The sequence below is a fragment of the Mastigoproctus giganteus genome, chromosome 11 (assembly GCF_048544385.1).
Source record: "Mastigoproctus giganteus isolate SK-2022 chromosome 11, ASM4854438v1, whole genome shotgun sequence".
In the NCBI taxonomy this organism is placed as follows: domain Eukaryota; kingdom Metazoa; phylum Arthropoda; class Arachnida; order Uropygi; family Thelyphonidae; genus Mastigoproctus; species Mastigoproctus giganteus.
This window is the reverse complement of record NC_143585.1, coordinates 52,159,364-52,185,653: the sequence shown is the minus strand read 5'-3', so window position 1 is coordinate 52,185,653 and position 26,290 is coordinate 52,159,364. Positions and strand designations below refer to the sequence as shown.

General features: G+C 37.8%; 1 protein-coding gene across 3 annotated transcripts in view; it reads left to right on the top strand.

Annotated features, from left to right (window-relative positions):
- The window catches only part of LOC150078008 (PHD finger protein rhinoceros-like), a 268,851-nt gene that overhangs the window by 225,943 nt on the left and 16,618 nt on the right, over positions 1 to 26,290 (top strand). For all 3 annotated transcript variants that reach the window (XM_090385480.1, XM_090385481.1, XM_090385479.1), the window contains exons 15-17: positions 9,141 to 9,283; positions 17,177 to 17,297; positions 22,053 to 22,175. In XM_090385480.1, coding sequence (XP_090241606.1) covers positions 9,141 to 9,283; positions 17,177 to 17,297; positions 22,053 to 22,175 — 387 coding nt within the window. The remainder of the gene's footprint in view (positions 1 to 9,140; positions 9,284 to 17,176; positions 17,298 to 22,052; positions 22,176 to 26,290) is intronic.

Here is a 26,290-nt window from a genome sequence, read left to right as displayed (position 1 = left end):
AGAGTAGCTCATGGTGTATTGTCGATGATATATAGGAATGTTTCTAGCAGGGATAAGGAGGTGATTATTCCCTTGTATAAGGCAATGGTCAGGCCACACCTAGAGTACTGTATACAGGTCTGGAGGCCTCATTTCAAGAAGGATGTAGAGATGCTGGAACGAGTACAGAAAAGGGCAACAAGATTGGTGAATGGAACAAAGGGGTGCTCTTACGAAGAAAGGCTTAAGTTTTGCAAATTACAGTGTCTGGAGACTAGGCACCAGCGAGGTGATCTGATAGAGGTGTATAAAGCCTTGAATGGTTTGAGCATGCTCAATGCTGATGGGATTCTTCCTCTTGCTCAGAATAATCACCTGAGAGGGCATAAATTCAAATTGAGGAAAGACAGATGTAGGATAGACGTGAGGAAATTTGCCTTTAGCCAGTGGGTGGTTGGTTGGTGGAACAGACTTCCATCCCTTGTCGTGGAGGTTGATAGCCTGAATAAGTTTAAGGCTCAGCTGGACAGGTATTTCGAACAAACAGAGGGGTGAAGTGGAAGTGGTTATTTTTTATTTATTTATTTATTATTTTTTTTTTTTTTTTTTTTGGCTGATGCTGCATAAGCTTGCTTTCTTGCATCAAATGCCTCTACTAATGCTAATGCTAATACACCATACCGAACCTATTGGTAACTCTCTAGGAGGCTTCCGGATCAGCTAGTGTATAAGCTTGCTACCTCTACTCTGCCAGATAGTGACTGGAGGGAGTCCGAGTAGTGTGTATGCGGGGAGCATTGTCGAGGCCATGTTATGTCAAGGATCTGGGTATATTCTTACCACGTGTATGCCATATCCAAAAATTTCATTACTTCATACAGCATGTCCCACCCACTTTTTCTTACTATTGAATACATCATGAATTGTCAAACTAATAGAGCAAGCTTATCTGCGAAAAATATCTAAACCTCGCAAGCACTTCCTAATTCATTTCACAAACATAGGTGGTCTCAATTCTAATATCAATGATGTTCATTTCCACTTGCAGTCTGCCAAACCCCATGTACTTTTTCTGACAGAATCTCAGTTATCGGTTGATTCAACTACTGCTCATCTCAGATGCCCAAATTATTTGCTGTATGATTCCTTTCGCCTCAAAGGTGGTACTTGGGCATATGTCTGTTCTGATATTCCCTGTCAGAGACTTGGCAATTTGGAATCTCCTCTCTTTGATCTTCTCTGGCTCAAAATCTCTCTACCACATTGTGTCAAATTCATCTGTTGTCTCTACCGTTCACCCAACTCCATTAATCACTTGGAGCTCTTTGACTTCCTCTCTTTGCAACTTGACTTTCTGCAGTCCAACTTTCCTAACAGTGAGGTAATTTTCCTTGGTGATTTTAATGTTCACAACTCCGGCTGGCTTCCGTTTTCTAGTCACACCGACCCAGCAGGTCGAGATGCTGAGGCTTTTGCAATTTGTTAGCACAGATTGTTAATTTACCTACAAGAATACCGGACAATCCTAATCGTACAGCCAATACGCTTGATCTTTTTCTCACATACAACCCTTCTAAGTACACGGTCGAAGTGAGAGGTCCTTTAGGCACTTCAGATCACAACTTGGTGATTGTCTCTTCTCCAATGGAACCTTTATCTCATGGCTATTCCCAACCTCGTGCTGTTTGGCATTACAAGAATGCAAAATGGGATGACCTGCGAGACTTCTTTTCCTTGGTCGGATTACTGTTTCAAAACTTCTGATGTCAACATATGCTCAGATCGTGTCAGTGAAATTATTCTTGCAGGAATGGAATCCTTTATCCCACACTCCACTTTAAAATCTCATCCTTTATCTAAACCTTGGTTTTCCAATAAATGTGCTAAGGCTGTTCAAGAGAAGAATGTTGCATATCATAATTGGCTTGTTTCTAATTCTTCAGTTTCATTTTCTGCCTACACCAAAGCTCACAACAATTGTAAAGCAGTTATTAATCAGTCCAAACTAGAGTTTGAACAGGCTAAGAGTAGAAAACTTGCTTCTTGCCCTAGGCGCCTCCGTAGCCAGGTGGGAAGGAGCAGCAGTGCGTAGCATACGCTTCTTGATTAGACCGGGGTTCGAGCCCATCACCACCAAATACGGAGGATGCGGAAAGGTCAGGGAATGACCACCGCATATCCCCGGAGCAATATGGCCTTAGTTGCTAATGCTCCTAAAAACCAAAATAACAACAACAGCTTCTTGCCCTAATGGTAGCCGAGCATTCTGGTCTCTTTCCAAAGCTATTGGCCGCAACTTTTGCCCACCTCTGCTCCCACCTCTGTCCAAACCAGATGGTTCTGTTGTCACTTCAGCCAAGGATAAAGCTGACCTGCTAGCATCCCATTTTTCTTCCAGCTCATGTATTAATGATCTTGATAAAACACCTCCCACCATTCCCAACACGCTCCATTCAATGCCTCCTGTGGTCTTCCATCAAAAGGATATCAGAAGGATTTTGATGAATCTTGATGCTAAGAAAGCTCCAGGTCCTGATGGTATTTCTCCACTTGTTCTCAAAACCTGTGCTCCTGAACTTACTCCTATTCTTTGCCACCTTTTTTCACTTTCTTATTCCAAAGGTGTTTTTCCTTCTGCTTGGAAATTTGCTGATATCCAGCCAATTCCTAAAATGGGTGACAAATACCTCCCAACCAATTATCGTCCCATTGCAATTACTTCTATTCTTTCTAAAGTAATGGAGAAATCAATTAACCGCCAACTCTTAAACTACCTAGAAACCTTCCGTCTGATCAACAATCGCCAGTATGGATTCCGTCAGTGTCGATCCACTGGTGGTGTTCTGGCTTATGTTACCCATTTATGGACTAATTCAATGGAAAGGTTCGGTGAAACACAAGTATGTGCTCTTCACATCTCAAAGGCTTTTGATTGTGTTTGGCATAAAGGTCTTCTAAACAAGCTTCCATCTTATGGTTTGCCAACTGTTTTTAGTAATTGGTTATCCAGTTTTCTCTCTGATTGCTCACTGAGGGTGATGGTAGATGGCTATCTGTCTTCTAACTTCTCCACTAATGCTGGTGTCCCCCAAGGTTCAGTTCTTTCCCTCACTCTTTTCCTCTTGTATATTAATGACCTTCTTCCATTGACTGGAAATCCTATCCATAGTTTTGCTGATGATAGCACATTGCTTTTCACATTCCATTTTGAGAAACCTTGTCCTGCTCAATCAGCTTCAACTTCTCGAAATCTGCTACCAATTCCCTAAATGCCGATCTTCAAGTAATTCTCCAGTGGGGCAAAGACAACTTAGTTGATTTCAACCCTTCTAAAACTCAGTCTTGTCTTATATCTCGCAAAAAAGGATTCTTCTGCTCCTATGCTTATCTTTAGTGACACTCCGATTTCTAGGCAAAATGATATATGTCTTTTGGGGATTATCCTGACTTCTAATCTCTCTTGGTACAAGCACATTACAAATATTGCTTCCTCTGCATCTAAAAAAACTTGGTTTTCTCTTTCGCTCTCGGCGTTACTTTTCTTCCAAACAGCTGCTCACTCTGTATATATCGCAAATCCACCCTGCCATGGAATATTGTTGCAACATCTGGGGTGGTGCCCCCAAAACCTCTCTCAGGCTTCTTCATTCCATTCAGAAGAGGGCAGTTAGGTTAATTAATGATTCATCTCTAACAGAGTCTCTCCATTCGCTTTCTCATAGACGTACTGTTTCTGCTGCATGCCTCTTCTACAGATACTTCCATGGGCACTGTTCTTCTGATATAATTCCCGCTCTTTCTTTCAAAACAGTCCAAACACGTGCCGCCACCAGCCAACATCCATTTACTGTCCAACTTCAAACCCACAGAACCAACTTTTCATCTTCCTCATTTATTCATTCAACTGCCGTTTTCTGGAACAACCTTCCTTCATACGTATTTCCTGAAAATTACAACCTACAGAAGTTCAAGTCCAATGTCAACAAATATCTTCTTTCGTCTTTTCAACCTCCAACCCAAGCACGATACTAAGTACTATAGGTTCTAATACCTCTCGTGTTTGGGGTTCACATAAAAAAAAGAAAAAAAAGTCACATAGTGTTTTTTGTCTGGCAGCACCGGGGTTTTTACTCTGCATAGAATACAATGCTCTGCCATAAGGCCAGGGTGTGTGTTAGTGTGTGTTTTGTAAAGGATTAGTGTGGGTTGTGTTGTTCCTCTGGCCACTTAGGCCTGGGGATGGCTGTGCAGATTCACTAACAATCCCAGTTTTCGTCACCACCACAGGGAGGTGGGCCAGGACACATTAGGAGAGAAAACAGAGGAGCAGTGTTGATTTAAAAGGGGGGACTGTAAGGGGACTTTTGGTACAGGATGCCTGTCCTGGTCCAGAGGGTGGGAGGAAGGGGATTGGGAGAAGGAGACTCAACCACCCCAGTGGTGGGAATAAAAGAACATAGGAAAAGAGATTCCCATGGTGGAGCATGCTTTTTGCAGCTCTGTCCCACACTGGTCTTGGGGTTACTGTAATGGCCAGTGTCAGTATTCCACACCATGCCAGCTAGGAAAAGCTACAGCATGGTGTCAGCTTGGATAGCCATCAATCTGTCCAGTGAAGAGGCTAAGATGGAACATGCAATTAATAATAACTTTCATTCACTCAACATTCACACAATTTTACTTTTTATAGTTTTTTTTTAAAAACAATCTCTATTTTCTTTTATATATTCGATTAGATATCGACCAGTGCATTTCGACAAATGTGTGTTTTACGTTGAAAAGATTTGACTTACTCCGTCATACTTCTACGTATTACGTAGAAAAGCGTGCACGGGGGTTGGCGAAACCCCCTATTAATAATTAATAAAATTTCTGTTTATACTCTGAGATGGCCGCAAGGGCTAGAGGAGTTCACAAAATGAGAAAATGTAAGAACAGCACCTATGTAATAGTCATGTGAGCTAGAACTGCAGTCAGCCGCAAATGTTTGTACTAACATGACCTTTCATTTGACCACTTAAAAAACAAAAGATTCATCATGATAAGGTTGTTCTCACTATGAGCCTTCTGTGTGTTTAAGAGAGATTAGAATAATGTGGTTAGTGCAGTAGCTTCTATTCAAACAGCTTTTTCTATGATACTGTTCATTTTCTGGAAATGGTTTCTTCTTTCAGTTATTATTATTATTGTATATTTATGCATTTGAGAAAATATACATTACAGATGATCACTTCAATCACAGTGACATGCAAAATATGAAGTGAACTTGAAAATGGAACTAATATTATATAATATATAAGTGTATATATACTTTTTAAAAATTTAAATACATAGGCATGATATACAGAAATAGGTGCTCTTACATAATTTCACACACATAACAGTTTTATAAATTAGAAAGATGCATGAAGAAGGTAATGAAACTGTAAATTTAAAGGTAAGTAGTGGTACTCATTAAGAAAGAGTGTATTGTAGGTATTTGAGTTGCTCAGCTTACAATAATGAGGTAAATACTGTTAGTAATTATCTTACTTTTTTTTTTTTTCCTCAGAAGAATTAATAAAAAAAAAAAAGGTGTTTTTTTTTTTTTTTTGAAAATAAGAAAATGACAACGTTTTTAAATTTTCAAAATTTTTATTTTATTTTATTTTTATTCTATTTTTACTGACTCGTTTCAATTTTGGCCCATATTTGTTTTTGATACCATGTGTTTATCACAACTAGCAAATTAAACTCGTGTAGGGTGTGTTTTATTTAACAAATAAATCAGTAAATTCCCATTGTAGTTGAAAATCCTGCATAAGAAAATGAAGTAGAACTGAAATAAAATTTTCTCAGATTTGCCAAAAGGATGGGATACTTAGATTTCTCTTAAAAAAGTCACTGGATTGAACTGGAGTGTATTCCTCCACATGCAAAGTTAATGCATTTTTTTTCTTTGATGACTGAATTATTTGAAAGAATATTGATGAAAATTAACATTTAATTTGTGGTTTTTTTTTTTTTTTTTTGTTTGTTACTGCATTCTGGTTATTACAGACAACACTTTGTAAGCATAAAGTATTTCAAATAGAAACCCAATTCCCAGATTTTTCTGTAAAACATGAGGGCACTCATTTTGCAAACACTTTACAGTAATGCATGTGAACATAATTATGATGTAATTAAACAGTACTAACACAGACATTTACCTATCATGAAGCATTACATTATGATTTGGTTCTACTCAGTTTATTCAACCATATGATATGGATGCAACAATTGTTGCATTGATATAATAATAATGCATTTGTCCAGCTTAATGCAGGTGTATGGTAGACACTGATTACTTATCCTGTTGTTCACTTGTAAACTGATACTTTGCCTCACACAGGATTCCCCAGAAACAACTTGCATGCAACAGATTATTTCACCTGGAGTTACTTCTGCAGTCAAAAATTTCATCTTGCCTTTATCCATGCTGGATGAATCCATCATGGGCAGAGTTTGTTTCATACAATTTGCAATTTGTTTTTTGCTCCAAATATTAGCATGTATTATCCAAACCAGTTTTTCCTCGTTTGAAGATAATAAAGCACTCAAAACCTGCCTTTCTGATTATTATGTTTATTTCTGAATTGGAAAGATATACATAACAGAGTCAAATGTTTCATGGTATTTTCTTATCACTTCTTCAGTGATAACTCTGCAATATCACCATAACAAAAGATCACTTCAGTCACAAGAACTTAGATCACAAGAACAAGTTATTGTGACTGAAGTGATCTTTTGTGCAAAGACAGCTATCATTGAAGAAGCGGTATGAATATACCACTGAACGTTTGATTCCATTATGTGCATATTTTCAGTGCAGAAATAAACATAATAATATCAACTTAGGTTTTGAATGCTTTATTATCTTCAAACAACACAGTTACCTACACATCATACCGCTCAGTTTTTTCCTTGTTTTTTTCCTTTTTTTTTTTTCCTTTTTTACTTCAGTTTTTTCCTTGTTTGATGCTGCTTTGTTTTATTATTAGTATTGGCAAGTAGAACTGAAATAAATTGGCAATGTGATGAAAGGAAACAAAACTTATAACAATACTAGCCAGAAAAGAACAAAAAAAAAACCTTCATTTCCTTCCAATAATTTGTCCAGACTTTCCTTAAATTTATTCAACTACTTAGCTTAACAACATTAAGTGGAAGTTTATTCCAACATTTGATTATTCTTTGGAGTGTGAGTATCTGCATATCTATTCTGCCACCATCCTTTTCCAATTACTTCAATCTTTTTCCTTATATACTTCAATTAGGTTACCACATAGTTTCTAGAGATTACAATTTGTAGAATCCCAGTCTTTCTTGGTTGGAATATCCTTTTGTGTCTCCAACTAATCTTGTTGCTCTTTGCATTCTTTCCAGCAGAACTATGTCCTGCCTAAAATGAGGTTTCCAAACCTGTATGCAGTATTCCAGGTCTAACTATTGTCTTATATAATGGGATAATTCATCTCTTTGTTCCTGCTGGAAAAATTCCTGTATGTCATTGACAGGACTACATGGGCTGTTCTAGCAACTTATTTACATTGCTCAGAGAATTTAATGTTGAACTGTACAATTACCCTTAGATATTTTTTATACTCTACTCCATTACCTTCAGTTTGGCACCACCCAGTGGTATGTGATTTCTGCTATCCAAATGCAGTACCTTGCATATATAATTGTTAAGCCTTAATTGCTGTTTTTTATCCCATCTGATGAGTTTATCTAGATTCCCCTGAAGCAACGTATCCCAATTACTGTCTTTGACCACTGTGCCCACCTTTGTATCATCAGACCGAGAAAAAATTTGAAATCCCCACGTGCATCCAAGAATTAAAAAAGTTGGCAAAATGTAATTCAAAATTGTTCATATTTTTTATGCCACCTTTCCAGTCTTTACTGAACACAACTGAACAATCCACGTGTTCTTAATTAAAAAAGATATATTAATTAATATCTGAATTGAAAACTCCCTTTAGACCTGTTGGAAAGCAAATGCATATTTAAAATCACCTGTTTCAACAGATATTTTGATTAGATGTCAGCATGTCAGGAGCAGGAGTGCTCTCCTAACATGAAATGTGTGCATCAACAATGATTCAAGATGTTGCCTCAATGTCACGAAGCCAGAGAGCATTACTAACTAGGGGAAAGTGCATGGCAGTAAAGCAAGCTTTCTATCAATAACTTCACATGACATATGTCAGTCAACATGTACATATAAGGTTTAACTTAATCACGAAGGTTTCTTAATTGTGTGATAATTAACAGACATTTCTGGAATTTTCTGCAGAGAATTCAAAGAAAAGATTTTCAACAACAGTTGTTACAAGTTTCAACTGTATGGGCAGAGTAGAGGAAGCACATTGCAGAAATATTGTCAGAGTGAAATCAATGCCATTCAGGGTTAAAAAGTTGTTACAAGTTTCAACTGTATGGGCAGAGTAGAGGAAGCACAAATTGCAGAAATATTGTCAGAGTGAAATCAATGCCATTCAGGGTTAAAATACCCACATCAGTTTCATTAACAAATATTAAAAACAGCATAGGAGCCCAACAGCCAATGCTGCAGAACCACACTCATCATATTAGCCATTCTTTTATCCATAATAGCAATTTGCCCCTAATTCCACATTGCCCCAGTTTATATAACAATCATATATGTAGTACAGTCAAAGTCTTTATCAAAATCTAAGTATTTGATAGTATGAACCAGAGCTGTAATGCACAATGCATTCTATGTTGATATCAATATTTGTAAAAAAATAAGAGAAAAAAAAGTTTACCTGAATATGATACCCTCCAGAAATTTCTGGAGAGTATCATATGGAAATGTTCTATGTATCATATTGAGGTATAAACTTCTGTTATTCTTTTACAAAATCTAAGTATATAATGTCAAAATTATTCTTTGGATCAGTTCCTTCATAACAACTGCAAGAATATGTTTTATTTGAACAACCTATTTATATTTTGTTAAATGTAGCTATTTAAGATAACCTTTTAAGGGTGATTTATTAAGATACTATTGAAATTCTATTTAAATTGATTTATGTATCAGATTTATATATATCAATAATTGCAGGTCATTCTAAGTACAGATTGGATGCCCTGCTTCTTTTATTTCTTTACAGTCATATTGTCCAAGACATAGTGACGAAGCCGAAACCTTTTCTGAGTCCGACTCTGAGATTAATACAAAGAAAAAGAAGGTTCGCTCAAAGAAAAAAGAATTGGAGATGTCAAGTGAAGAAAAGGCAAATGCAGGAGAACACAGGTAATCTATAAATAAAACTGTTTAAACTCAGATCGTTTTTAATTTCATGTTGGAGAGGTGGCAACCAGAGAAGATAATAATCTTTATCTGGTTATCAGCAGTGATTATTTGTGTATAAAGAATTTGCAGATAAAGGAACCACTAGGTAGCAGTGATCACAGTGTACTGATGAGGGATTTACTTAAAGATATTAGCATTCAAAGAGGCATACGATGCAAGAAAGCAAGCTTATGCAGCATCAGCCAAAAAAAAAAAAACCCACCCATTTCAATCATCTGTTCACTCCAAATACTCAACCTTAAATTTATTTAAGCTTTCAACTTCTACAACAAGAGATGGAAGTCTGTTCCAGCAATCAGCTACCTGCTAAAGGCAAATTTCTGCACATCTATTCTACACAACTGTCTTTCCTCAGTTTGAATCTTTGCCACCTCAGGTTCTTAATCTGAGCAAGAGGAAGAATCCCATCAGCATTGAGCTTGCTCAACCAATTCAAGGCCCTATACACCTCAATCAGATTACTTTGCATGTGTCTAGTCTCCAGGCAATGCAATTTGTAGAACTTAAGCTTATCTTGGTAAGAGCAACCCTTTGCTCCCCTCACCAATTTTGTTGCCCTTCTTTATACTTGTTCTAGTAACTCTACATCCTTCCTAAAATGAGGCCTCCAGACCTGTACACAGTATTCAATGTGTGACCTGACCATTGCCTTGTACAACAGGATAATCACCTCCTTGTCCCTCCTAGTAAAATTCCTATACAGGGTGTCTCAAAAATATTGGTACAAATGTTTAGGGGAGGTAGGTAACATCTAAAGGAATGTGAATCGCATAGGAACCCATAACCGGAAACGTCATGGGAAAGTAGTAGCAGGGGCACAAGAAGCAGAAATGACACAAGACAATAATTAGTGGCAAACATTTATTTGACATAATATTAACAATGGAGTACGAGATGGATGCATTTCATGATGTTACAACAGATGCTCGAAGGTTCCACCATGAGACGCGATGCATGCGTGACACCGACACAGCATGGATTGGCGGACACGGTTGAACACACCTGGAGTTTCTTTGACAGTAGCAGCAGCGCAGACGAGTCTCGCCACAAGAGATCCATTTCAGTCTCCACAGGTGATTCATACATGATAGATTTGAGGGGCCCCCACAGAAAGAAATCAAGGCTCGATAAATCAGGTGAGCGTGGAGGCCAAGCAATGGGTCCACCACGGCCAATCCATCAACGCCTAAAACGCCTGTTGAAATGGACACGAACACACCTTCCATAATGAGCAGGCGTCCCGTCATGTTGAAACCAAATGTTGCGTCTCACATTTGCTGGAACATCGTCAAGTTACCCTGGTAGAACTTGTTCAAGAAAGATCCGATATTTAGCGGAGTTCGTGCGGGATGGTAACAGATATGGGCCGACTAAGCAGTCACTGACCATACCTGCCCACACATTTATTGCAAAGCGATTTTGTGCCGCAATGGGGGCGCACACCATGTGGCTTGTCGTGAGCTCACACATGAGCATTGTGCTGATTGAATAAGTCTTCCCGAGTGAAATAAGCCTCATCTGTGAACAAAACATACGCTGGAAAATTCAAGCCTTGAACACTTTCTTGGAGAAACCACTGCACAAAAGCCACACGTGCAGAATGATCTTGGGGGAGCAGTAACTGAACCCTTTGGAAATGAAAGGGGGTGTAAGAAATCGTCGTGCCAGACATGCTGTACACTGCAACGAGACACTCCTAAGGCAGAGGCAACAGCATATGTGCTGGTAGTAGGATTATTCTGGACGGCATTCAACACACTTTCTTCCATGGCGGGAGTTTGCGTCGAACGTGGTCTGCCCGCACTACTCAAGTTACCTCTAAATGACCCCTAATCTCACAAATTTTGATGCACACGTGCAAACAAATGGTGGTCCGGTACATGTCTGTCTCTGGGAAGCGTTCTCCATAAATTCGTTGAGCGGCTCGTCCATTGCCCTCTGCTAATCCATACACTAGGTGCATGACTGCCAGCTCACAGTTTGCGTATCGATGCATGCTCTTCATGTGGCGACTACTGCTTGAATAAGTAAACCAGAAATTTACCCTCTCTCGCGAACTGATGAATAGCGACGTGTACCGACTTATGGTGACGTTTTCGGTTATGGGTTCCTATGCGATTCACATTCCTTTAGATGTTACCTACCTCCCTTAAACATTTGTACCAATATTTTTGAGACACCCTGTATATCATTGAGAAGACTCCATGACCTGCTCTGGCAGTCCATCTGCACTGTTCAGTGAACTTCATATCTGACTGCATAATTACCCCCTGGTCTTTTTCACTCTCTACTTCTCTGAGCGTAGTAACACACGGTTGGTACATTTCTCTTGGGTTACTGCTACCCATATGCAGTACTTTGCATTTATCAATGTTAAATTTGCCACTTCTCATCCCATTTGCCCAACTTATCTAGATCCAGTTGCAGCAGCATACTGTCTTTACTGTCATTAACAACCCTGCCAATCTTTGTATCATCTGCAAACTTGGGCATTAAGCCTGATATACCTTCACCAATATCATTGATAAATACACATAACAACAATGGGCCCAGCACCGAATGCGGGGGAACTTTACTAATAACATTACTCCACGAAGAGCAGTGTCCACTGATTACCACTCTCTGTCATCTCCCACTCAACCATCCCTTTATCTTTTGTAGCAACTTGCCCTTAATGCCATACTGCACCAATTTGCACAGCAGTCTTCCATGTGCAAGAGTATCAAAAGCTTTCCTGATATCTAAGTGTATGATATCAAAATTATTTTATGCATCCAGTTCTTCTGTGTCCACATCAGAGTATCCAATCAAATTTGTCAGACAAGTCCTCCCTTTAGCAAACCCATGCTGTCTGAATTGTTACTGCAGTCTTGTCTAGATTATCCTGCAATGCTTCCTTAACCAGAGACTCCATTTTTTTCCCCAGAACAGAAGTTAAACTAACAGATCTATATTTACTTTTATCATCTTTTGAACTCCCTTTGTGAATTGGGGATAAATTTGCACACCTCCAGTTCATGGGGACCTCCCCTGAGTCTGAGGAAGCTCTCATAATTAGGGCTAACGGTTTGCTTACTTCCTTTGCTGCCTCCTTTAATATAACTGGATAGATCACGTCCACCCCAGGTGCCTTGCTTATATTTAACTTCAACAATTTCTCCTCCAGTTTGCTCTCAATTATAATTATAACTTTGCTCTCAATTATAATTATGTGAATGTAGATGCAAAATACTCATTAAGTTTATCAGCTATCTGAGCATGATCATCAATTGTCAAACCATCTTTATTAAGTGAACCAATCTGATTCATCCCTTTCCTTCTAGAGTTTATATAAGTAAATAACTCTTTGCTGTTTTTATTTGCATCCTTTGCCAAAGATTTCTCGTGATCTGTTTTCACCTGCCTAACCTCCTTTGTGATTTGATTACAGACTAGCTTATATCTGCCATAGGCTTCTGTTTCGCCTGATAATTTATATGCATCCCATGCATTTTTCTTCTCTGCCACAAGGATGTCAGATGAATTAATTCATCTGACATCCATTTAGGCCTAAACCTTGAAAAGCCTAGTAGCCTCCAAGATTAAGTCTCTGATGGCTTCCCATTTAGAATTCACCATTTGTAACATCATCAATTGTTCCCACTGTATAGAATTTAAAAACTGTTTGAGACCACTGTAGTCACCTTTACAAAAGCAAAAGCCCTTCCTTTTACCCTTGATGGTAGTTACATTTTTAAGTAAATCCCACATCAGTACATTGTGATCACTGTCACCCAGTCGTTTCTTTATCTGTAAATTCTTAATGCAGGAATAATTACTGTTGATAATCAGATCAAGAGTATTACTCCCTCTGGTTGCCTCTCGAACATGTAGAAAACAGTCTTCCAATAAATTCACAAAAGTCTTGCTAGTGTGGGAGTGACCAATCCACAAGTTCCAGTCAATATCCGCAAAGTTAAATTCTCCATTATAACAAATTCTGATTTACTGGCCCACTCTATTTCCCTGCACAATTGCTCATTGTACTCATTAGATTCATTAGGCCTATAACAACCACTTACTCTCATTTTCCCTTTCCCAGCACTTATGTCACGTCACTCTAACTAAACATTGCATTGTCCACCAATGTCAATTGGATACAATTCCTTAGATTTTATGTGTTTCTTAACTAAACTAACAGCATAACTCCTCCTTTCTTCCTGTCCTGTCCTGTCTATCCTTTCTCTACACATTGTACTCCCCAAATTCAATTCTGCACTGCTGATACTGTGTGTGTGTGTGTGTGTGTGTGTGTGTGTGTGTGTGTGTGTGTGTGTGTGTGTGTGTGTGTGTGTGTGTGTGTGTGACACCACGTCTCTGATATCCCAACAATATCTGCCTTCGATGTCTTGACCAGCACTTCAAACTCATCAAATTTATTATCTATACTTCTAGCATTGGTGTACATGCAAGTTAACATGCACCTGTTCCTACTCTTAGTTACCCTAACATCCAATGTATTACTTGTTTCTCTATGACTCCCAGCAGACCTAGAAATCCCCAGCAACTTGCTTTCCAGGCTGCTTCTCATTCCAGTAGAAGCAGTACAATTTCAATATAATTACCATCGTTGGTAAAGGGCACAGAAGAAAAATGCATGGAATGCATATAAATTATCAAGTCACACAGTAGCCTATGGCACATATAAGCTAGTATGTAATCAAGTTACAAAGGAGGTTAGGCAAGCGAAGGAAGATTATGAGAAATATTTGGGAAAGGATGCTAAGAAAAACAGAAAAGACTTCTTTACTTATATAAACTCTAGAAGGAAGGAATGAATCAGATTGGTCCACTTGATATTGATGGTTCAACTGTTGAAGATCTTGCGCAGATAGCTGATAATCTCAACGAGTATTTTGCATTTACATTCACACACGAGGAGTTATTAATGGAGAAAAATGCCAGATTTTATCAAACAGTAACAGGGTGCTTAATGATTTTGTAATAACTGAGAACAAAGTGGAGGAGAAATTATTGAAGTTTAAACATAAGAAAGGCACCTGGGGTGGATGGGATTTATCCAGTTATATTAAAGGAGGCAGCAAAGGAAGTAAGCAAAACCTTAGCCATAATTATGAGAACATCCTTGGACTGAGCGGGGGGGAAGTCCCCACAGACTGGAGATGCACACATGTATCCCAAAATCACAAAGGAGGATCAAAGGGTGACACGAGTAATTACAGACCTGTTAGTTTGACTTTTGTTCCATGGAAAATAATGGAGTCACTGGTTAAAGAAGCATTGCAGGATCACATCTAGACAAGACTGCAGTAATAATGCAGACACAGCATGGGTTTGTTAAGGGAAAGACTTGTCTGGCAAATTTGATTGGATATTATGATGTGGTTAGAAAGGAACTGGATGTAAAAAATAATTTTGATATTATATACTTGGATTTCAGGAAAGCTTTTCACACTGTTGCACATGGAAGACTACTGTACAAATTGGAGCGGTATGGTATTAAGGGTAAGTGGATAAAACGGTGGTTAAGTGGGAGTAGACAGAGAGAGAGAATCAATGGACACTGCTCTTTGTGGACTAATGTTATTAGTGGAAACCCCCAGGGTCCAGTGTTGAGCCCACTGTTGTTTTGTATATTTATCAGTGGTATTGATGAAGACTTAAAGTCAAAGTTTTCAGTTGATACCAAGATTGACAGGGTTGTTAATGGCAGTGTGCTACTGCCACAGTATCTAGAAAATTTGGGTAGATAGGCTGAGAAGTGGGAACTGAAGTTTAACATTGACAGATGCAAAGTACTACATATGGGTAGAAGTAATCCCAGATAAATGTACCAACTGTGCGGTACTACACTTTGGCTAGTAAAAAATGAAAAACGCCTGGAAGTAATTGTGCAGTCAGATATGAAGTTTTCTGTGCAATGCAGACAGGCTGCCAGGCAAGTCATGGGGTATTGTCAATGATATACAGGAATTTTGCTAATAGGGAAAAGGAGGTTTTTTTTTTTTTTTTTTTATGCTGTTGTTGTTTTTGAGAGCATTAGCAACTAAGGCCATATTGCTCCGGGATATGCGTGGTCATTCCCTGACCTTTCCGCATCATCCGTATTTGGTGGTGACAGGCTCGAACCCCTGTCTAATCAAGAAGCTTGTGCTACGCACTGCTGCTGCTCCTTCCCACCTGACTACGGAGGCGCCTGGAAAAGGAGGTGATTATCCCTTTGTATAAGGCATTGGTCAGCCCACGCCTTGAGTACTGCGTAGAGGTTTGGAGGCCTCATTTTAGGAAGGATGTAGAGTTGTTTGAGCGTGTGCAGAGAAGGGCAACAAGATTGATGAGGGGAACGAAGGGGTCCTCTTACCAAGAAAGGCTTAACTTCTGCAAATTACAGTGGCTGGAGACTGGGCACCTGCGAGGTAATCTGATTGAGGTGTATAAGGCCTTGAATGGGTTGAGCACATTGAATTCTGATGGGATTCTTCCACTTGCTCAGATTACAAACCTGAGGGGGCATAAATTGAAATTGAGGAAAGACAGTTATAAAATTGATGTGCAGAAATTTGCATTTAGCCAGTGAGTGTTTAATTGCTCGAACAATCTTCAATCTGTTGTTTGGAAGTCGATAGCTTAAATATATATGCAAGGAGGAACTGGTTAAAGAAGCATTGCAGGATCACATCTAGACAAGACTGCAGTAATAATTTTTCACACATCCATTTTCACACATTCTGACAGCCTGTCTGCATTGCACACAGTTTGTCCAGACAAACTTTTAGAGGGAATGGATGTATGAAAATGTTTTTTTTTTTTTTTTTTGTTGATTCTACATAAGCTCATATGCTTGCTTTCTTGCATCACATGCCTCCAGTACTACTACTTGTGCTACTATTTGTTTAATCTGCTAGTAGGCTAATTTTCTTGTGTACATAGGGATTCTGGTTCATGCATAATCTTAAATTAATGATTTTATTCAAAACAAAGCTTTGAATAAAACCATGGCTTTCTCTGAAAGTGTAAATAAGACAAGTCTTTAGATACAGCAGAACACAAAATGAATGAAAGCCAACATGATCACTAAAACCATGCATCTGTGCAAGGCATTTCTATTTGAGTAGACTAGGGGAAAATGCAGAAGTCAGAAATTGAGTAAATCCTGATTTAAAAATTGGTTTGTGTTTGTGATATGAATCAAAGAAGAATGAACTATTAAACAGGTAAAGAAATAGGGTACTATTTCAATGTAGGTGCAATGTAGGTATTGAAATAGTTTGGGAAGGAACCATGCACACCGAGCTCTGTATTTTTATCTATATTGGTGGTGGTGGAAAGTATGTCATCCCTCCTCTGATAGTGATAGAGCTTAGGTTCAGGTTCTTTAGAAATGACTATGTTATCCATGAGTTGGCCTCAAGTAACTAATATTTTTTTTAATCAATAACTTCACCCATTAGGTGAGTCTGTTATTCATTAAAAACTGAAAAGCACTATTGTGACCAGTTTTGGAACCATTTGGTGCCATCATCAGACAACCTGTCAAGCAATGAATAAATGTTTTGAATGTTTATTTTATTTAGTTTGATTTTATAGTACTGTGTGGTCATGTAAGGAAGTAAGTGATCTGTGTGCATGCATACATGAATAGATAAATAGATATTTCTTTATTGAGATTATTAATTATATATTTGTATATACATAATAAAACATGCCTGCGTGCTCTGGATTCATAATTTATTTATTTTTGTTACACAGAGCATTAAAACTATGATATTCATTTATCATAGTTTTAATGCTCTGTGTAACAAAAATAAATAAAATATTTGTATATATTTGCAGGATTAAAGAGAGGGAATCAGAGTTTTATAAATATGTGAATGTTAGTGAAGTATCAGAAGCTCTTCGTACAGACACTGAGAGTGTCGATTTTGTTTTCCATTTCTGGAAGCTCAAAAGAAAGGTAATTTAACATTTAATGCCCTTTTTTTTTTGTCCTTTACTAGACTTTGTAAAGCATCAGTTATGTATTTCAGCATCATAATATTGCTAAATAGTCTATTAATAGCAGTGTTATACTTATTGTTTGTTTTTATTATATGAATGAAATCTATAAGGCAGAAGTATCTGTTTTAAAGGTATAGATGATAAAAGATGGTAATAAAAAAATTAGATAATAAAAGAATTTATCATCTAATTCTTCTAATTAGATGATAAAACCCTGAGAACAAGGTTTTATCATCTAATTAGAAGAATTCTGTGCAGTTAGAAATCTATAAGGCAGTCTATAATGAAATCTATAAGGCAGAAGTATCTTTTTTAAAGGTATGAGAATAGGGTTTTATCATCTAATTAGAAGAATTCTGTGCATTGTTGTGGCCAGCATACTGTCATGTGGGGAAGGGGTGCCAAAACCACACTTTCAAGGAGTTGGGTTTATAAAAATATTATCACATGCCTTTATTATGAATATTAAAAATGGACCCTACATGCACAGTGAAGATAATACATTCTAAAAGTGGAGCATTGTGGTTTGTGCAATATTTTTACAACATATGAAAATATTTTTGTGTTACTAGAAGTGAAAATCACATATATTCCATAAAAAGTGAAATGCAGTTGATAATAAATAGTGTTACTATTTTCAACCTACTACGGCATGTGTTAGTTAATTCAAAAAATTTACTTGTAAATAAGTTTTATTTCTGCATTGCAACTATGTCATAAAAGTGTTTGAAGACTTTCTTCAGCAGTTGCTTTTTTGTTTCAATTTTTGTGTGTATATCCTGATACATTCTAGATCACTGTGATATACCTTTATATCAACAAAGATTTATCAGGGTGATGAATTAGTATGAATTAACAGTGCTATTAATTATTACTATTTATTCATGCATTAAGAATTTGCAGATAAAGGAATCACTGGGTGACAGTGATCACAGTGTACTGATGTGGGATTTAAAGATGTAACTGCCATCAAGGGTAGAGGGAAGGGTTTTTGCTTCTGATAAGGTGACTACAGTGGTCTCAGACAGTTTTAAAATTCTGTGCAATGGGACCAACTGATGATGTCACCAATGGTGAATTCTAAATGGGAAACCTTCGGGAACGTAATCGTGGAAGCTACTAGGCTTTTCATACCGATTAAGAAATATCATTCAAGGTTTAGGCCTAAATGGATGTCAGATGAATTAATGAGACTCTTGGCACAGAAGAAAAATGCATGGGATGCATATAAATTATCAAGTCGCACAGAAGCCTATGGCACATATAAGCTAGTCTGTAATCAAGTTACAAAGGAGGTTAGACAAGCAAAGGCAGATTATGAGAAATCTTTGGGAAAGGATGCTAAGAAAAACAGCAAGGACTTCTTTAGTTATATAAACTCTAGAAGGAAGGGAATGAATCAGATTGGTCCACTTGATATTGATGGTTCAACTGTTGATGATCTTGCACAGATAGCTGATAATCTGAATGAGTATTTTGCATCTACATTCACACATGAGGAGTTATTCAAGGACGGGAATGCCAGATGTTTATCAAACTCTAACAGGGAGGTAAGTGGTTTTGTAATAACTGAGAGCAAAGTGGAGGAGAAATTGTTGAAGTTAAACATAAACAAGGCAGCTGAGACAGATGGAATCTATCCTGTTATAATGAAGGAGGCAGCAAGGGAAGTAAGCAAACCCTTAGCCATAATTATGAGAGCATCCTTAGACTCAGGGGAGGTCCCCATGGACTGGAGATGTGCAAATGTATCCCCAATTCACAAAGGAGGTTCAAAGGTGACACAAATAATTATAGACCTGTTAGATTAACTTCTGTTCCTGGGAAAATAATGGAGTCATTGGTTAAAGAGGTGATACAGGATCATCTAGACAAGACAGAAGTAATAGCTCAGACACAACGTGGGTTTGTTAAGGGGAAGTCTTGTCTGACCAGTTTGATTGGATACGACAATGTGGTCACAAAGGAACTGGATGCAAAAAATAATTTTGATATTATCCTATTTCCCCATGTAAGTTTACATGGGGAAATGAAAGTAAGTTTACTTTATAGATTTTGGGGTAATAAACATGAAAATTGTGCTTAAAATGGGAGAGTTGCTCTTATTTTCGAAAAAAGTAGTTTTTTTATATTTATACAAGGTACTTTTATTTATATGGCAGTAAGATGTATCAGGAATAGGTATCAAACATGGGACCTTTTCACCTTTCACTTGTATTCAGCTTTGGGAGCATCCCTTTTCACCATCCAACAATAATTGGCTAACGTGGGGGCACTCCATTTGCTTTTGTATCTTTGTTCCATTGCTGTGATATCTTGATGGAAGTGCTCACCATGTTGGTCACTGATAAAAAAAAAAAAAAAAAACTGTTTTTTTTTATCAGCATTTGGTAGGAAGTGATTCAGGTGTGAGTGCAAGAAATACATCTTCAATGACATGTTGCTCCCAAGTTTTTCACAAGAAGTAATAAGATCTTTCACAAGCTGCCTGTTTGTCGAACTGTTTGTCTTCGAAAAGTTTTCTTATTTGTGAACCAATGAAAATGCCTGCTTTAACCTTCTCTGTACTAAGTCTTGGAAATTTCTCTTGCAAGTATCTGAATGTAGGACCATTCACTTCCAAAGCCTTCACAAAATTTTTCATGACCTCCAGTTTGATGTGGAGTGGTGGAAGCAAAACTTTATTTTGATCTACCAGAGGTTCAGATGCTACATTTTTCATTCCAGGTTTTAATGATTTTCTTTAAGGCCAACTCCTCTTCTCATAGTGCATGGCACGACTATCCCACTCGCAGAGAGAGAGCATCAATACTCTGTAATCCTTTAGTTAGCATTCCAATTACCAGTGAGTTGCACTGGTAATTGGAATGCTGGTGACGGGAGTAATGTGTCACAACACACACACACACACACAGTACATTGAACCCTGCTGAAAATGGGGCTGCATAGCCACAGGCCACTCTGAGTGCCCATGCTAACCACGGTTCACTGGCAACGACGCCTACAATGGGCATGCAAGCATCGAAACTTTCCTTGAGTGATTGGAAGAAGGTCGTCTGGTTCGATGAATCACATTTCCTGTTGCACCATGTGGACAGCCGGGTACATGTGCATCATTTACCTGGGGAAGTGATGGTGCCTGGATGCACCGTGGGACGAAAACAAGCTTGTGGCGGTAGTGTCATGCTTTGGGTGATGGTCTGCTGGGATACCCTGGGTCCAGTCATCCATTTGCCAGGCACTCTGATGTCTACCTGCTACCTAAACATCATTGCTGACCAGGTACACCCTTTCGTGGCAACTTCCACAACAACAGATGGAAGTCTGTTCCAGTAGTCAACTACCCATTGGCTAAATGCAAACTTCCGCACAACTATTCTACAACTGTCTCTCCTCAGTTTGAATCTATGCCCCATCAGGTTCTTAGTCTGAGCAAGCGAATAAAAAAGACCCCCCCAGTTCTTTTTCATTCTCCACCTCCCCCTGAGTGTAGTACCACAGAGTTGGTATGTTTCTCTTGGGTTACTGCTACCCATATGTAGTACTTTGCATTTGTCAATTTTAAACTTCAGTTGCCACTTCTTAGCCCATCTGCCTAACTTTTCAAGATCCTGTTGCAGTAGCATACTGTCTTTAGTGTCATTAACAACCCTGCCAATCTTTGTATCATCTGTAAACTTGGACATTAAGCCTGATATACCTTCATCAATATCATTTCTTTTCATTCACTATTTCCTTGCTTATCTTAATGTTTAGGCCTAACTTCCTATACCACTAAATTCAAACTTCCTTTGCCATTGTCGCCGCATGCAAGTATATATTTAATGTCAGAGACAGAGGCCCTACTTCTTGCTGTCTTTCCTGTGATTTCGATGGTTGACCCTTGATGAAGAAGTTGAAATCATGACATTTTCAGCACTAAATACTTTTTATTTTTTCCTATAATTTTCTGTAGTTGCAATCCCTGTTTTGTAACTCATTTTCTATTTTCAACTTCTCAATTAACTTATATATCCATTATGGTCATTGGGTTCCTTCTGCCAAAAAATATAGTTTCCACGGTTCATTTTTTATTTATTTATTTTATTTTTTTTTTTTTTAGGAGCATTAGCAACTAAGGCTAATTTATTGCTCCCGGGATATGCGGTAGTCATTCCCTGACCTTTCCACATCCTCCGTATTTGGTGGTCACAGGTTCAAACCCCGGTCTAATCAAGAAGCGTGTGCTACGCACTGCTGCTCCTGCCCACCTGGCTTCCGAGGCGCCTCCATGGTTCATAAACCATATTACAATATTTTTAATATAACTCATTTTCTATTTTCATCTTCTCAATTAACTCATATTTCCATTATGATCATTGGATTCCTTCTGCCAAAAAATGTAGTGTCCCTAGTCCATAAACCATATTACAATATTTGTAATATACCTCTTCAATTTCTTATAAATTAAATTCATATACTTTTATATATGTATTTATTTCTATATGTATTCCTATATAATTACAGAAATACTTTTATTTCTGTAATTAAAACATTAATTACAGTTATGGTCATTGGGTACCTTCTGGCTATAAGTTCCCCTTCTTTTTCTTTTCAAATAATTTATATATATATATATGAGAGAGAGAGAGAAAAATGTATGTTTGTTTTATTTTCTAAAATTTATAATTATCCTCAAAAAAATGTGTCTTATTTTTCTCTTTTGTTTCAGGCAAATTTTAACAAACCTCTTCTGCCCCCAAAGGCAGAGGAAAGAGGGCCAACTGACTTAGAAGATGATAAGATTTATTCAAGAATGAAGACATTTATACAGCTACGCAAAGACCTTGAGAGGGTATGTTGGTATAAATGCTTTATATATTTGAAAACTTTATTTTTTTTTAGGATGAAGAGAATAGAATGTAATTTGAATTTTGAAGGTTGGTGGATTAATTATAAAGATGAAGAGCTTAGTTATGTCTTTAAGATTGTTGTAGAAAATAATGTTGTACCCATACTAATACAACAGATAAGGTTATACATACTCCCTTGAAGAAGTGATCCTTTTGGGTTCTCTGACATTGTTTTATTCTGTCTTGTTAATTTCATATATTGTGGGTGTAGTATTCCTCCTTAGTGGTTATAGATAGTCAATCCAGGTAAATCTGGGTGTGAGGTTATGGCTCCTTGGTCAGGGAGTTGACATTATTACAGGTGAAATCATCTCATTTCAGTCTTGGCTTACAATTATAAGAGTTCCACATGGAGATCTGTATGACTGGTTCCACAGGCTATTTACTGTTTTGAGTCCAGTTGAACCACTTTCAGTGACTTTGTTCTCTCTCTGTTCTCTCTGTTTTCATGTATGTTCCTCTCTCTCTCTCTCAAAGAATCAGCCACAGAATGTCTTTGTGACATTCTCACAGTGATGGCTGTCTTGAAAAATCAGTATTGCAAGTGATAAACACGAAATACAGAGGCTCTGAAAATAGGATGCTTTTATCTGGTTATATGATTTGTTCATTGTAACAGATTGTGCATCTTTGTTAACTTGTTCAGATGGAGATTATTTCATAAACAGTATTTAGTTTTTCTTTTTTTTCCCCTTTTTTTTTTTTTGTGTGTGCTCTTAGCTTTTGAGCACCAGTGCATATGCATACCAAGATATAAAGTAATCTTGATGTAATAAGGATAACAAAATGAACTGTTTATTTTATTAAAATAGTATAATATATTATTTTATTAAAACCTCTGTGGTGTAGCTTTGTTGCTTGCCACTTTGAAAAGTGTTACATTTGATTTAACTTATAAAGGCTTGTTTCACTCAGGACTGTAGTCAACCAGTCTCAAGAAAAGCTGTTAGCTCCCCTCTCTTCACACCACATTCCTTCCCCTTGATATTTATTTTGGTTTTTCATCTTGTAAGCATTGAAATCAACCTTTTGAATAGTATTAGTATTCAAATGGCAAAATTATGCAAGGAAATGAAGCTTAAAATTCTCTAGAGTAATTATCCTGGTGTATATACTTTGGAGAAAAAGTAAATAAAGAGGTGGGGGTATATACCTCTCCTCTTCTTTAAATCTACATAAATTCTCTAATTCTAAAGTGGTGTGTTTCTTCCAAAGTAGACTAGATATAAAGAATCTGCTCATAATAATTTCTTTTTATCCTGCCCACAATTAATTAATTCGAATCCATGTCTCCTCATTTGCATTATCTTAGATATTGGATATGTGTTCTCCAAATTAGCTTTCAGAATTCTTTTAAAGCCTTAAATATCTCAATCAGATTCTCCTACATAAGTCTGATTTCCAGGTTTAGTAAACCCACAGAACTGGAGTCTCCTCTAAGAATAGCCCTTTTTGTACACGTAATGCCAGGGGCTCTGGTAAGTATGGGCTTAGCACAACCATAGCTGGATATCATCATTCTTCTCTTGCTTGGAGATGCCCTTGTACTTCTGACTCTTGTTCTCTCTCTCATCGTAACTCAGAATTTTTTTTTTTTTGGCTGGTGCAGCAAAATCCTCAGGCTTCCTTGCATCATATGGCTAATAATAATATTATTATTATTGACACTCCATGGCAGACACTACAATGATCTCCATTAAGATCACACAGATAAAATTGCTTCCAATGCATGGCTCATGAGTGGGATGCTCTTCCCCGAGACTGAAGAATTCATGCTTGCCATCCAAGACCAGGTAACCAGCACCACAAACTATAGAAAATACATCGCCAAGAAGCCTGGAATGCCCGATGACACATGTCGACGATGCCACCTGACCTCAGAAACGATCCAACACATCACCCCGGGATGCAAGGCTACCTGGTCTGTGAGTGTACTCAAACTGAGTACACTCACAGACCAGGTAGCGAGGAAATACCAGTTGATCAAAGAAAGTGTACCGTACTAAAAGTATGAACCTCAAGCAGTACTAGAGACCCCAACCCACAAACTGTACTGGGACTGCGCCTTAATAACAGATAAGACAGTCCCGCACAACAGACCGAACATAACCGTTGTGGACAAGAAGGAAAAGGCTACCTATCTGAATGAAATAGTGGTACCCAACACTGGCAACCTGGGGGAAAAATCAGAAACCACGGGGGGGGGGAGCACACGAACCTAAGACAGGAGATCAAAAATATGTGGCATATGCAACAAGTTATGACCATACCGATCATCATGTCAACCACCGGTATCGTGCCAAAGACTCTACATAACAGCCTAGAAGCAATAGGCTCCCAGCAAACACCTACATGGAACTCCAGAAAGTCACAATCCTGAACACCTGTAGGATAGTCAGAGAGTTCCTCGACCAGCAGTAACACCAGACATAACAACAACCACCCTGTGTACTTGATAGCAATATCCATCATGAGGTGGAACCCCCAATCGGGGAGAAATAATATAATAATAATGATGTTTTTATTGCTTTGTACTCTTTCAGTCAAGTTGATAACTCTCCTTAAATAAGATTTTCATGGATTTTCTGGAAAACACACGCAATCCTGGTAAATTTGGATAAATTGGGGGATTTAACCTTTTCTGGAATGTATGTATATACTCATTTTTCCTGTGTGGGCACTGAGAAATACATTTTTCAACTATGTTTCAAATAATGAGTCTTCAAGTAAATTAGCCTGAAATCATCCAGTGCTGCTCTTTTATCTGTGTTTCCAAGTACAGTCGAACCTCTATATCAGTGTTCTGCAACCGATGTGCTGCAAACTTTGCTGAAGCTGTATACCTATAAATAATACTATACGTATTATGATTAGAAATTGAAAACTGAGAACTTTTAAAAACCTATTGTAAGAAATTAACTGTACATTATTTACTCCCAATTATAGTTTTTGTACATGTTTGTAATACTATTGCAATATTGCAATATTTCACAATACGCCATTTTTGCTGAAACGCAATGTTGTATGTGTGGGACAGTAAATTATTTTTCGTGTTAGTATCCAACACTTTCTTTCTAAAGTTATTTGCATGTTTGCTCTTCCAATGTCTTGTTTTGTCACTGCACTGACTGAAATAAGATTCTGCCTGTTAAAGTTAGATACATGCATGCTGTTCCTTAAAAGTGTAAGGATTAGCAAAATATCCACTGTCTTTTATTATTTTATTGGCTTGTTTTGATATTTGCCCTTCAACTTTATTACTTTGTTCCTGTGCCGATGTACCCACCCTTTGTTATAACACTATATTTTAAGGCAATATATGTGCCCCTTCCTCTGTTTGAAGAGTATTGGTCCCACATCTGCTACTTTCAGTTTCCTCACAGCTGTGCTCTGAAATAGTGAGAAAGCTGTGATTGTGAGCCATAACATTGTCGATATTACTATTTTCTTTTTTTAACAGTCGACAAGTTCCTTGTAAGGAGTATTCCATCCACGAGTGCAAGTACTGAAAGTGATGAGCCCGAAAAAAAGAAACAAAAATTAGTGTGCAGAAAGTATAGCGATAATTATTTGTCTTTTGGGATTTTTTTGGTGTGGTGATAAAACACACCCAATCCCCAAGTGTCTCGTGCGTGGAGAAAAACTCAGCAATGCTGCTATGGTTCCCAGTAAACTGAAACAGCATATCTCAACAAAGCATCTTCTCTGGCATGCAGAGATATCAATTATTTTCGACAGTTGTTGCAACAAAACAAAAAACAGACAATGTTCATGACTTTGTCGGAATTGGAAAAAGTACAGGAAGCTAGCTATAAAGTAGCCGGCTTTATCTTAAAGGCCAAAAAGCTACACACAGTAGCATTAAACTTTGTTAATGCCAGCTTGTAAAGAGATCGTGAAAATAGTCATGGGCCCGAAGCTGCTAACGAAATTTCGAAAATTTTCCACTCTCAGCTGACACAATCAGTCACTGAGTCAGTGATATGTCCAGTGAATTGAAGACATTATGAAGGAGAAAATCAACAGCAGTCAGAAGTTCTCACTTCAGATCAGTGAG